This window comes from Seriola dumerili, unplaced genomic scaffold (genome assembly GCF_002260705.1).
Source record: "Seriola dumerili isolate Sdu_G_001 unplaced genomic scaffold, Sdu_1.0 BDQW01004927.1, whole genome shotgun sequence".
Classification (NCBI taxonomy): Eukaryota; Metazoa; Chordata; class Actinopteri; order Carangiformes; family Carangidae; genus Seriola; species Seriola dumerili.
Window position 1 is genome coordinate 379,128 of NW_019179182.1, and position 14,415 is coordinate 393,542.

A 14,415-nucleotide genomic window follows, 5' to 3' on the forward strand; every position below is an offset into this window, starting at 1 on the left:
CTTTGTAGTGCAGGTTATAAGGACGATCAATGTTAGGTTCAGTCAAGCCAGATAACTAAAAGTTATCCTGGGTATGTTGAACTTGCTTCGTAGTACAGGCCTCTGGTTAACAGCTTTCCTGGGTTTACAGACCGAGACTCTATCAGAGTTTGTCTCATCAGGGAATCTGCGGATGTTACTGTCTGTGTTGCTCCATGTGGAGGACCAAATTGGACTTACTGGGAAATTAATAATGAATGGAAATAAATACATTAAAAAAAAATCAATTTTGAAATATATTAATAAAAATTAATCATAATGGACCTGCTAGCAAAAACACTGCACAATAGTGGTCCACAGGGCACCTTAAATATCTTTTGCACACACAACAAAAAATATCTTTCAGGACTTTGGCAGCTCCATAGCATATGTAGTCATCTTTCATTTTTACCTGTTAACATGTAGAAGTCGCTGAAGTAAACAGGTTTGTCCTCCTAAATAAATGAGAAGAAGTTACCAAAAAATAATGTACCCTCCAGATGTTTTGAGTGTAAACGGGAAGCAGGCAGCTGTTCATCAAATCTACCTGAATAAAAAGGGCTTGAAAAAGGAGAAAAAATTCAAATCACCTCTTGGTTGATGCTGGAGGCTCCTCCAAACAGGAAGGCAACATTTCCTGCCACAGCTAACGTGTGTCCATACCTGTGAAAGAAGACAGGAACACTAAGAGGGGTCAAACACACAAACAATAAGAAAGCAGATGAACCTACTGGTTACACCAGCCCAGTTGATGCTATAGTGTACGATGTATCTCACGGCCTCAGCTTTCAAATGTGTAGAGCTTTTCATCTGTAAGAGTAAGAATGTGACTCACCTTGGTCTTGGGGCCTCTCCCCTCATCTCTATCTCCAGCCAGTGACCACTGGCTAATGCCATCTTCACATCTACTGTCTCTCTCACACACACACACACACACACACACACACACACACACACACACACAGGAATCACATGACATTCCTGAACTGTGACTCAAAGAAACAAAAGTCTGGTGAAAATTTTTATCACACCTGTTTCACATAATCTACCATTACTCTTAAACACTTTGTGCTGGTTCAAGTTAAAGACAGATATCAACTCCTGAGTGTGAGTGAACCTGCAACATTTGATGCCATTTCACCACTAGTTAGTGCTACAGCAACATTATGAACTTAAATTGATATATTTTGATGCAAATGAATAAATTCTCTACATTTTATGTAATAAACATAACGCACTGAGAGAATTGTGTGGCCTTGATGGATATATTTTGATGTTTTCCAGTTATCTTCATAAAACCTACCTGTTGAGGTTTGTGTCTGTCAGAATGTCGCCTTCTTGGTTTTCTGGTTAGATCGTGGTTTTGTTGAAGCTGCTCTGAGCCACAGATGAGTCATCACAGCTCACAGTTCAACTGCTGTCCTCTGCGTCTCAGCTTACAGGTAAGATCCACTTTCCTCTACAGGTACACTGTTACCTAGCAACACCTCCAAACATATTGGTGATCTGCTCTGGTCAGCTGTATGTTATATATCTAACAGGACAGAGTGAGACACTGGGAAAAAAGAAAACTCTGTTGCCATGGTAGCTTTGACATAAGAATTAAAATAATTATTGTAGTATGATTGCTTAACAAAAACAAAAAACTTATCAGCAACAGAAACTCAATATCATCTATCAATCTATCTATCTATCTATCTATCTATCTATCTATCTATCTATCTATCTATCTATCTATCTAAAAGAGTTATTTACCACACAGATATTGAATGACAAATATTGTCCCCTTGTTTTCATTTTCAGAAATTTTTCAAAGGGATTAAGAGGAGGACAATTACATATCCTAACCTTCATAATTCTTAAACAGGATTCATTCAATAATAAAACGGTGTAAACGTGGCGACGAGCTTTAAATCGTCTCCTCTACTGATTGATGATATAAGGCGTCACGTTTCCCACCGTCACTACTCTTTTTTAATCATGTTTTATTCACACACACACACACACACACACACACACACACACACACACAGAGAGAGAGAGAGAGAGAGAGAGAGAGAGAGAGAGAGAGAGCTACTGACACGTGACAAACAGGAATACTGCTTCATTTTCAAAATAAAGAGCACATGTTGACAATTTAAATACTGATGGAAAACTCCCTGATAAGAGATAATAAATCATGTGTTTAAAGTAAAGATAAAAATGAAAACAAAATTAATTCAATTCAATCAAATGCATTGGTATACTGTTCTCTTCAGGCGCTTTGATTGTAAAAGCTAGATCTAATTTCCGGTCTGGTTGTGATTGTTTCTGTCTTGATGTAACAGTCTTTCCCTCGGGCTCCGAGCCGAGAGATGCATTAACAGACTGCGTCGTGTTGTCTGTCCGTTGTGTTACCATTCCTTTTTTAATCACATTTTTAAGGTTTTCAAAAAAAAATGTACCTTGTTTTTTGTTTTCTTTGCCGTTTTGACCAACAGCTGATCAGCGAGGCAAAGACCCGGGCCAGGTCCTTAAGAACCCACAATGAACCACACCGTTCTGCATTGACTATGTCAAGTTTCGCCAGTGACACAAGATGTAGAGTAAGAGAGTAACTCGACTTTCAAAATAAATGTTAAATTAAATGAAAGAGAAAAAACATGTAAAAGTTTATTTAAATGTATCAAATTGCAGTACTGATCCAGGAAGAGTTGTCCGGTCTGTGGGAAACTGAGACACTTTTCCTTTGGTACTTCAAATACTTGGTCAAATGTGAAAAATATTTGGCTCCAGCCAGAAAATATAGCAAAAACCCATTGTTTTTTTAAATCCATTGAAAACATTATACCCAATAACTATTTGATTAAGGTATTGTTCATGGGATTTTAAGAGAATCTTTATTCGAGAACTTGCATAGATTTTAAATGTTAATGTATATTTAACGTCTTACCTAAAAAAAATGTTATTATTTAAGTGATTATGAAATCAAGGTGTTTTTAAGGGGTTAAGTTTTTGCTTTTCAAATTAAGTGATACATTAAGGGACCTCTCAGTGCCAGACACCTGGATTTAGATTATGGTTTGTTTTTGTATTTTAAGCAATCGTTTTTTCGTAGTAGTCTATAGAAGATCGGTCTAGGACCCAAAACCTACTTTGAATTATGAAATGGAATTTACAGTCTAATTAATAATTTTACACAGATTGTAAAAAAAAACTCAAAATCATATTCAGTGAATACATTTTTCCAAAGAAGGCAATGAAGATTGTGGTAAACCAAGCAAATGCACAAGGGTTTCTCTCAGTTTCACAAAGTTCATACTAATACTGTAAATAATGTTTGGTTGGGAAAACCTGCGACCAAAGTCTGAGGCCAGTAAGCGTGGCGTATTAGAAACTATGATTTTGTTCTGAAAAGAAGCTCAGCCCAAACAGGAAGTCCACTAGCTTCCGTCTAGCTTGACAGTGTCAGTGCGGTTACTGTGAGAGCTGCGAACCGTCGACGATCTAACGGAGAATTTGCCGGAAGAAGTTGTGGATAATATCTGTCACGGTTCATATTTTGCTATATCCTTTAAGTCAGTTTAGCCTATTTGGGGCTCAATAAGGAGACATCCTGGAAGCACCTGGAGAACCGCGGATATCTACGCGGCATGGTTGCTTCGTGACCCGCGGCAGGTGTGAAGAGATGGCGGGGGAGCCACCGGCGGGCACCGGCCGAGTGGTGCTGGTCAAGAAGATCATCATGAAGGACGGAGGCGCGGTGAGTGGATGACCCGCCATTTTACTCATATTTTGTTATTACTTGAACAACATGTACGATTGTTTATCCTGCTTTTATCCAGGCGATTTTATATTCATTTCAAAATTCTGTAGGTTGTATATTAAATTCACTTAAATCACCGTACACCTCAGAATTCCTAATCAAGTTAGTATAATATGTTTGTTTTTTTTGTTAAAAAAATATATATATATATATTATTTTATAATAATATGATATATATGTTTCATGTCACAGCAAAATACCCAGAAACATGATCATTGGAAACGTTAAGCTGCTCAGAGCAACTTTGATTTTCTCTACTGATGATTCCTACCGGAGTTTGATGTTTTCGTTAACATCGCTGTGATAAAATAGAATTGATAAAATGTCACAGATGATAAAATGAGTGAATGACTGGAGCGAAAATGCCGATCTGGTCCAAAATGGCTGTTTTTGCTGGCTGGAAATGACTGTGTATTGTAATGGAGACATGGCTGAGCATGTATAATGTGGCCCACAGACAGCTCGGCTTAGTGCGATGATGCTGATGTGTTCAGGATGGATCCATTATCTGTTACGTAATAGCTCTCTGCCTGAGGGCAGGCGCAGACTGCAGCTTCAACCCTCCACAGCCTCCATGGCTCCGTCAGCGTCCATTTTAACATCCTTCATGGAAAATAGTCCGACATTACATTGTTTTAACAACATGTAGAATAACAGTGTAATTTATAATCGACTTTCTAGTACAAATAAAATGTCATAGACAGATACGTGCCACTAAAATGACTTTTGTCTCAAATATGAGAAATTTTGGTGTTACAACATCAGGCAAATGGACAATGGACAATTAATAAAAAAAACTAGAAAATTCCTGGAGAAATTTTTAATGTGCCTGCTGCTTTGTGTGTGTACTTCACTCCTCATGTTTCAATCTGTACAAAGGACATTTGATTTCAGTTTCATTCATGTTATATGACTTATCCTGACACTGACCTGGCCAAAATGACAGTACAGTAATGGTTTTTAGCTAAAATTATCCTCGCAATTATAGAAAGACATGTACACACACGCAACTAACCACACATCAACATGCACACACAAGTACAGGCAAATACACTGTGTTGATTTACCTTGTTCTCATACCTGAGTTAAAAGGCTAAGAATTAATGAGTTCAATTAGCCAATCAGAATCAGCTTTGCCCATTTCTGCCCAGTAACACCTGCTCCTGAATTTGTGTTGCAGTCAGTGGGAGAGGTGGAGGGTACTCCCATAACTTCCTCAAAAACTGTGAAAGATATCAGAATGAGACCAAAACTGGGTGATACAGGACAAAAAAACCTCTACATTTTCTATATAAAAATAGGTTGGAAATTGAGGGATTTAAAAAGAGTTTGACTTTTTTGAGGGAAATTTTCAGGGATGGCAGTTAGAATTGACAGATAGCTCCGGTTAGTGAGTGGAGCTGTACCTAAAGTAAGACAGCAGACATTGCTAAAGATGTAATAAAGATCACAATCCTCTACACTGAAGTTACAACATCACTGCACCGAGCAAGCTAGAGAGAGGGAGAGAAAGAGAAGCTAGTGGTAACTGCTAAGCTAAAGTAACTAGCAGATCTGAACAGCATGTAAACAACTTCTGAGTTAGTGTAAGTTGCTAAAAGTAGCAGAGAGCTCTAAGTGCTGGAGCAGAAATAGTGTAAGTTTAAATGTACAGCAGGTAGTTAGACACTGTGATGAAAAAACAGCAACATTAACTGTGGTCAGAAAGAGCAGTGATAAACTCTACCAGTAACAGAAACTGACTGGAGATGGGACATCACACTGATGTCAGCACATCAACACGTGAACAGTGTCACTACTGTTAGTGAAAAGACATCAGTAGAAGTAAATCACTGTGTATAAATGTTCTCAGATAAAATTACAAAGTCAGTTAAAATTTTACTTTTGAAAATGGGGAGGGAGGGTTAAACATGTTATAGGGTGATAATAATAATATATGATAAATCTAAAAAAAAAAAGAACCTCTTTAGGTTACCAGATATATCAGTTCCCTGGTTAGAACAGCAACAAAATCAACCAATTAATTGTAGTTAGGCACTTTGGAGCCTGAGCATACACCTGATAATTACTAATATACTCAGTTGGCAATTTATTATTAAAATTGTTTTAGACAGTTGTGACTTCAATTTATCACTGTGGAGGATGTAGTGTATTTTAAATTATACAGAGGTGTTTCTGTTATTTAGCCTACCTTCAGTGATAACAATGGGGTGGTGGGGTTTTTGTGTGTGTGTGTGTGTGTGTGTATTGCTATGGCAGAGCTACTACGATGGTTGAACAGTTCCTGTAGCTCAAAGCTCAAAGAAAATTCAATATGCTTGCTGCTGTGTTTAGTGTTGCACTCTCCAGTCTGAACTGTAATCTCTCTCTATGAGCACTAATTTGTAAACAGCTTTCTGTGTGTGCGTGAGTACGTGCGTGCGTGTTTCTGTGTTTGTAAACATCCCAAAGATCAAAGACTCTCTTAACGAGCTGGTTCGAACACCTGTGTCTAGCTGGAAGACAGAGCTGACACAGATCTGGGTGTGATTTGAGCTCGGCGAGCCTCTCAAATGACTTTTTGTGAAAAAACGGTAACTCCTATCAGATCGATCAACAGACCATGATGGGCACAAGACCTTTGTGCACTGTATATCTGGCGTTGGTGTTTCTAGAGCCAAAAATGTGGACAAAGGAGCGAGCTACATAAAAGTCACTTCTGCATTTCTTGGGGAAATCAGCTCCTGAATTTGTATTCATTGAATGTCGATGGGAGAGGTGGTGGGTACTCCCATCTCATTGAGGCTCATGTTCAAATTCTGTAAATCTCTGTGCTAAGATGGACACATTGTAAGAAACAGGACAAATTTCTCTTCTATTGAGGAAGCCGTGATGTGTGTAGATTGAGTAATATGACGCAGCAGTAGAGCTCCAAAGTTGGTCGTTTTGAAGACGTCTCCCCATTCATTCTCTATGGAAATTTTTTCGCCTTTCATTGCCATTTACGTTGCCATGGTTACTCGAATTGCTTTGAAAAGTCATAGCACACCATTCCCGATTGAGCATTGTTATATATATTGTCACGGTTTTCTCAAAGCTGTGGGACTAATTATGCGCCGAAATTTCAATAGGGAAGAGGAATAAGCCAATAAATATGCAGAATAATAATATCATTCAATACTATTGCATTGCAGTCACATAACTAGTATCAGAAATTCCTCCGATATTGCCTAAAATACTGGATTGCGTATCAGCAAGTACACGGTCTATGCACCCATCCGATACCATGTAATTACGTGTTTCTGTTTATTTCATCACAGTGTCTAACTACCTACTGTACAAACTTACACTAGTTCTGCTCCAGAACTTAGAGCTCTCTGCTCCCTTTAGCGACTTCCACTTACTCAGAAGTTTGTGTTTACATGCTGTTCAGATCTGCTAGTTACTTTAGCTTAGTAGTTAGCACTAGCTTCTCTTTCTCTCCCTCTCTCTCGCTCGCTCAGTGCGGTGTTGTTGTAAGCATTGTGATGTTTATTACATCTTCAGCGATGTCTGCTGTCTTACTTTAGGCACAGCTCCACTGGCTAACCGGAGCTAAATGCGAACTCTAACTGCCATCCCTGTTAATTTCTCTCAAAAAAAGTCAGACAAACTCTGTTTAAATCCCACAATTTCCAACCTTCATTGACTATTTTTATGTTGAAAATGTAGAGATTTTTTTGTCCTGTATCACCCAATTTTGGTCTCATTATGATATATTTTACAGTGATGTTGCTAGGTACGCGTCCTGCGTCCCTGATGCATTAAAATCTGAAAGGACGCAGTAAACTCACTATCCATGCATCCCAGGGACGCAACTAATTTTTCCCATGAAAAACGAAACATTGTGAACAACAACTCGTGTTTAAAATCACAGTAACTAGCAAAAGTAACTTCGCTGTCAGCAGACCAGGCAAGCGCTGTTTCAACCCTCTGCGCATCTACTCCGCGCAGACGTGATCCCCCGTGTACAGTATCGCGACATGCTAGTTTAGCCACTACCACAACAATTAGCCAGTCACCGCGGATTTCATTTCAACAATTAAAGATACGAACTTCATAGTAGTAAATAAACTCATGTTTCCACTGCTCGATGCTGTGTTCACTCATGTCGACAATGTTTTAACGTCTTGGGGACGTGCTGTAATGAAATAAATAAAACATACTCCGGAGTTTAATAAGCTGCTTACAATACACCACAAACATATCTGCATCACTTTATTTTTCTCAACAGACTTTCGTTAGTTAAGTTTCATTTGTGTACTAAAAGTTTCACAGTGATTGATTCAGTTCATTTGATTTAGTTGATGTTCAGACAAGAAGATTTTGGTCTTATTTTGGTGAAAATTTATTTGTTGACTCTGTCATGGTGATGAGAATGTTTTGTTTATGTGTTAAAATCAGCACTTTTATTCATAATTTATTTTGGTACTACAGACACCATTTTGTTTTCATTTGAATTTTAGTAATTTATTTTAGTGCTATTTATGTTGCTACAAAAATGCTATTTTATTTGAATTTTGTATGTCATGCCGCTGTGACAGTTGTTTTGCAATAAACTTTTCAGATTTGGATCTTATTTGTTTAATTTCAGATACATTTTGAACATACATGAATATATCCGTTAATTATAACCATATCATACCACCATCAAAGGAGTTTAACACTACAATTTAAGAAATAGAAAAAAGTTATATGGGACCCATTGAATTTCCCAGGGACCCACTCAAATCACCACCTGTGGGTCCCGGGGACTCACTACATTGAAAACCTATCAACATCACTGATTTTATAGTTGTAGCGTACATACCGGGTCTGGCACCAGTCAGGATCCATTAAAGAAGTTCATTGTAAGGACATGCAGAATTATAGACCCAAAATTGACACTTTGTTACTCTTCCCACCATCAAACTATCAAATTGATAGGAAACATAGACAAAGGACCCTTCTCTCACAAACAGACCATGCTTTTAGCATGCCAGAGGAACACAGAATCAGACCAAGGGTCAAAGGGTCAGCTCCAGAGGATCAGCGAATGGACACCATGTAACTGGAGAACATAGGCAAAATCTCCAGTTTGTATCAATAAGACTCCTTCTAATGATATTTGATTGTTTCTTATACAGGACAAGTAACACCAAAAGGACTGATTATCACTAAGGTGTGAATCCTGGCCTCTCTGTGTCATGCATGAACACACGCACACACACACCAGCCTCCCTTCCTCTGTCCCTCTCTAGATAAGAGTCATTAACTACAACCCAGATTCCAATCCTGAGCAGTGGCCAGCAGAACACTCTTCACAGGCACAGATCTGAGGAAGAATAAATAATTAAATATCTAACTGTTCTGTAACTCATGAGATGTTTCTATGTAATAGGTCAATCCCAAACTTCTTATCTTATAGAATGTTTGAAATGTAACATGTAGACTTTAAGACAATGTCCTTCATGTGACCATACTGTCAGCATCCTTCACACAAGGTAACATACACTACATGACATCCAGAATGTCCATATTATTATTATTACAGTCAAAGAACTGCTGTGTAATCCACATTTATAGACTATAAGCTTCAGGAAGTGTTTATTATGTTGTTTGATCAGTCAACCACTTGTAGTATGATTAATTCCAGGTTTGAAGGATGTAATATGAAATCAACACTTGTATTATTCCTGTCTGTCATTATTAGTGCCATTAGGTTTATATGTTATTTAATTCAATGTTTTATGGTCATGGTGGAAGACGGATGTGTGAGTTTATAGGTAAACTCTAGAAACTACTTAAAAGTTCAGTGGAAAATTACTCTCTTCTCCAAGTTGAAACACAGGAGAAGACAGGTAACGCCCCTTAAACGTGTGCCAGCCCCCAGTGGATAAAACAGTTGTGATCAATTCACACTTTGCTAAAAGCTCAAAGTCCAGGCTCAAATCCCAGCTCAATGGCTTTTTGTAGCTCTGTAGCTATGTAGTTCCAAACTCTTGGCCAAGGCGCTTAGCCATTTTTGCACTTTTCGCTTGTCCTCGTCCTTTATTCTTTCTTTGCCATGTGCTCCAAGTAACATTGTTTTTGTCTACACACACGATCTTTTATTTTTATAAGCCAAGTCAAGACCTACTGAACCAAAACAACAGAAGTGCCTCAGAGTAATTTTTGTAAAGTTTTCCTTTTTGAAGATTTTTGACAGTTTAGAGTCATCTGGTCAACCAGTCTCTTCTAAAGTTATCTGGCCAAAGTTAAGTGCATTAGAGTTTATTTCGCATCAACCCGCAAGAGATGCCGGCAGATAACACATCTGCCCACGACAGCCTGCAGAGAAGCCTACCAGAAATCAAGAGTGCCCAAGACAGAAAGTCTCCTGGCAAACTCCACCAGAGCTGAACTGCTGAGACACCGGCAGAATCTGTCTCCGTGAGAATCCACTTAAATCCCGGGTCTACAGGGTTACCACGACAACCACAGCCACCTGGGTTCCAGCCAAGGGTCTCCAGCTATAGCGCAACTCACAGTAGGCCGGTCTTAACAATCTGCTCATGACTGGGTTGATCTCGAAATATAGTAATATTTATTACCAAATCTCATTTGTAGACGTAGTATCATTAGCTGTATAGCCATAGTGTATAGCCATAACATATTCTCTCCCACCATTGCCAACTCATCACACAGCTCATTTCATTATTATTTTCATCTTCTGATTATTACACCTTGCATTTACTCTGTAGATAGTAGTTTAGTTAATAAACTTCTTAACTTACACCCTGTTGTTGTCCTGTTGTGTTCTTTTGAAGTAGAGACTGGAGATCCGTTGAATCCATTGAATTAATTACTTCTTTGTTGTCCTCCCAGAGGACTAGTGCCTCCTTTCAATGAGAGCAAATTTTAAATTATGGCGATAACGCTACACAGTTTTTAAGGAAGTGATGGGAGTACCCTCCACCTCTTCTACTGACTGCAATACGAATTAATGATTAATTCTTAGCCTTTTAATTCAGGTATGAGAACAACTAAATCAACACTGTGTATTTGCGTGTACTTGTGTGTGAGTGTGGGGTTCTTTGTGTGTGTGTACATGTCTCTCTATAATTGTGAGGATAGTTTTAGCTAAAAACCATTATTGTAAGGTCATTTTGGCCCGGTCAGTGACAGGATAAGTCTCTAAGACATGATTGAAACTGAAAGTAATGTCCTTTTTACAGATTGAAACATAAGGAGTGAAGTACATGCACCAAGCAGCAGGCACATTCAAAATTTCTCCAGGAATTTTCTAGTTTACTAATAATTTTCTTAAATTATGTTGAAGGAAAATTCCAGATTATGAATATCTATGTTTGTTTTTTGTAATCTTGGTTAGATTTACTGACAGCATTGAATGTTGATCTCTTGCATGCTTGGTACAAACCTTAATACCTTATTTCTCAGCTGGTCTGCAGTGATGCAGGCTCAGCAGGGATGCTGGTGTTTTGTCTTTCATGCTTCTTGACAAAAGAAAAGTAAGGTTTTGAGTTCACTCAGTCTTGGAGAGGCAAGCAAAGGTTAGGGTGTTTCAGCGATTGGCAGTGTGTTTGAGGAAGGATCACAATGTTTTTATGTTTGCAGGGACAAAAGCTGCAATGTTTTAAGAGTTTCTGTTTCAGTTCCTGTAGTTCACTGTAATCTGGCAGCTTTGTTGTAACTGTGGACTCAACCTGTGGTGATGGCTCAAATAATTTCTTAAATTCAGTGTGTACCAGGTATGTTGACAAGTGATGACAAACTCAAGCTCTCTCGTGTGGTCTCATGACATCATTAAACAGACAAAGATTTCATTGGTAGCTAAATTGTTGACAGGGAAAATTTTGCAAGAAACAACACAACTCACACAACAATTTTTTTTCAATCACATGATACTACAACTCTGAAGTGCAAGAAGCAACAGGAGCACAACAACTGTGCTTGGTTTTGTGCAAATATCTTGGTGTGGAAATACCACAGTGACTTGCAAATCTCAGATGTCAGAGCCCCCAAATGGGGACAATTTTGAAAATAGTTCCTGCTCTTAATGCTGATAATGAAATATTGAAAACAAGTAAGCAGTTTAATGTCTCTGCCAGTAGATTTTTATAGAAATGAACTGAAACCAGTGGCTGCCTGGAAGGAAGGAAATCAATCCAAAACCTGATCGATGATTTAGAAAATGATCAGCTGGGATGAAACGGCCCAGACTTTGAAGTTAAAGGGTACTCCAGCAAAATTCGTATTGCACAAGTAAGAACCTGCAGGAGTCCCTAGAAGCACACAACCTCCAAGAATACAGAATCCTACAATTCTCAGAATTTGATGCCATCTTTAATTTGTTGCATGGAAACACCGATATATAACTGAACATAAGTTATGATGTCATAATGATGTCACCAGAGTTATTTTTGCAAACTTTAAAAACTTCCCACAAGAGTCACAGACGGCATTATACAACTGATTTCACAGACTTGAGTAAATTAGTACCCTTTTAATATAGAGTCATGTTACACTTATAAAATGTGTGTGTGTGTATGTGTGTGTGTGTGTTTGTTTGTTTCAGCTGCAGCAGGGTATCGGCAGGCCCAGTGTGTATCATGCAGTGGTAGTGATCTTCTTGGAGTTCTTCGCCTGGGGTTTACTCACCACACCCATGCTCACTGTGAGTAACACTGCATGGTGGGGGGAAGATAGTGTTAAACATCCAGCCTGCTCACTGGGTTCATACAGAGCAATGCTGGCTAGGCCTCAGCTCCCATGTGGAGAAGGCCTGGTACTAAATATGACAGTCCTATTATAGTCTCAAATTTGACTTTTCAATTCCTTTTGTTTGATGCATTAAGGTTGGCAAAATAAGCAATTCTAGCATCCCTTATCATTTCATTCAGATTATGACAGATCATTCAGAGCTCTTTAAGATAAAGCCGGTGGACTTCAATTTTGGTGATTTTCCATACGACAAATTCATGATTCATTCACTGATTTGTCACATCATCTCAGCAGTGTCATACAGACTCATCAACACCTCACTGTGATGTCCCATTTTATTTAAATCCTGTTCTCTAGATCAGTGTCGAGAAAATTCCATCTACATTTCGCTTAAAAGTAAGTCTGAATATGAACATCAGTAACCTACTTTGTGAATTCTAGGTGAACTACTCCCGTTTTTTAACAAGCAGTGCTCCTCTGTGTTAGACATAAAGAATCCTTTTTAATCTAGAAAAATCTACTCAGTCAAATCCTCACCCTGGATAAATGAGTCAATTTGCATTTTTAGGTGACAATGTAGGAGGACACAGTGTTTATGGGAAGCCACCAAACTTGAAGTCCATTGGCTTTTTCTTAAAGCACTCTAACGCAGTCTCAATGAATGATGACAGATGCTAGGACTGTTTATTTTGCCAACATAATTGCATCAAAAAAAAGGTATTCAAAACTCCTATTTGAGACTATAAACTCCGTTGCTGTTATCAGAGCAAATACCCCCCCCTATTCCAACCGTCATGCCACTGGTGTTCCTTGCTCCACTACTTTAAACTTCTTTTCTCCTTTTTCCTTGAAGGACATAACAGAATTGTTACACAAAATTAAGCCTTCATCTGGTACCCTTGACATTCTTCCCTCATCCCTTTTTTTAAATATTTTTAATTCAATATGCTCCACTATTTTATCTATTGTAAATCTGTCCCTTTCAACTGGCTGTGTTCCGAGCCAGTTTTAACACGCTATAGTTCAGCCTTTGCTGAAAAAAACATATCTTGACCCACCCTTTCCTATGAATTATAGGCCTATATCCAAGCTGCCTCTTGTGTCCAAAAATGTTGGAAATGATTGTTGCCAAGCATCTTACAGCAGTCTTGCAAACACACAGCCTGTATGACTCCTTTCAGTGAGGTTTCCACAAATTACATTCAACAGAAATGGCTTAAAGTCACTTTCGATATAATGATGGCTGCAGACAGGAAATGCTACTGAAAATTAGTGGTTTTACTTGACCTCAGCTTTGCTTTTGATACTGTCGACCACAGCATTTCATTAAATAGGCTAAACCAGCTGGTGGGCATCTCTGGGTCTGCCATGGAGTGATGCCGATGATCTCCAGCTGTACAGCTCTTTTAAACCTGATGAGAGAAACCAATTGTCCATGTTAAAAGAATGTGTAGATGCCATAAAGACTTGGATGACTGTCATCCTGAATTTATATAGCTGTAGTTATGAAGGTAACCTCAGTCTGTGGTTGAAATTAAATAGATCAAGAGTGTGACAGACAATAGCAGGGCTGTAGTTATGTGATAGTCAATTATGAGCTGTTATGGTACCACTGTAGCCAGCTGTACTGATTAAAAGTGAGACAGGGGGTGCTTCAGTGGCTCACCAGGTAGATCGTGTACCATTAAGGCTTAGTTCTAACTGCAGCAGCCCCGGTTCGAAACCGACCCGTGGCCCCTCTCACGCCCCAACTTTCCTGTCTATGTCTGACTGTCACTCTAATAAAGGCATTACAAAAATTGCTTAAAAAAAAAGAGACAGATGACTGAATCACATCCAGTATAGACAATACTGACGCAGTGCGCTATTCA

At 38.6% G+C, this 14,415-nt stretch overlaps 1 protein-coding gene across 2 annotated transcripts in view; it reads left to right on the top strand.

Moving 5' to 3' along the window:
• The first annotated feature begins 3,461 nt into the window (after positions 1 to 3,461).
• Positions 3,462 to 14,415, top strand: part of LOC111239832 (hippocampus abundant transcript 1 protein-like) — a 29,471-nt gene continuing 18,517 nt past the window's right edge. For both annotated transcript variants that reach the window (XM_022769748.1, XM_022769750.1), the window contains exons 1-2: positions 3,462 to 3,760; positions 12,399 to 12,497. In XM_022769748.1, the coding sequence (XP_022625469.1) occupies positions 3,686 to 3,760; positions 12,399 to 12,497 (174 nt within the window). In that variant the 5' untranslated portion in view covers positions 3,462 to 3,685. The remainder of the gene's footprint in view (positions 3,761 to 12,398; positions 12,498 to 14,415) is intronic.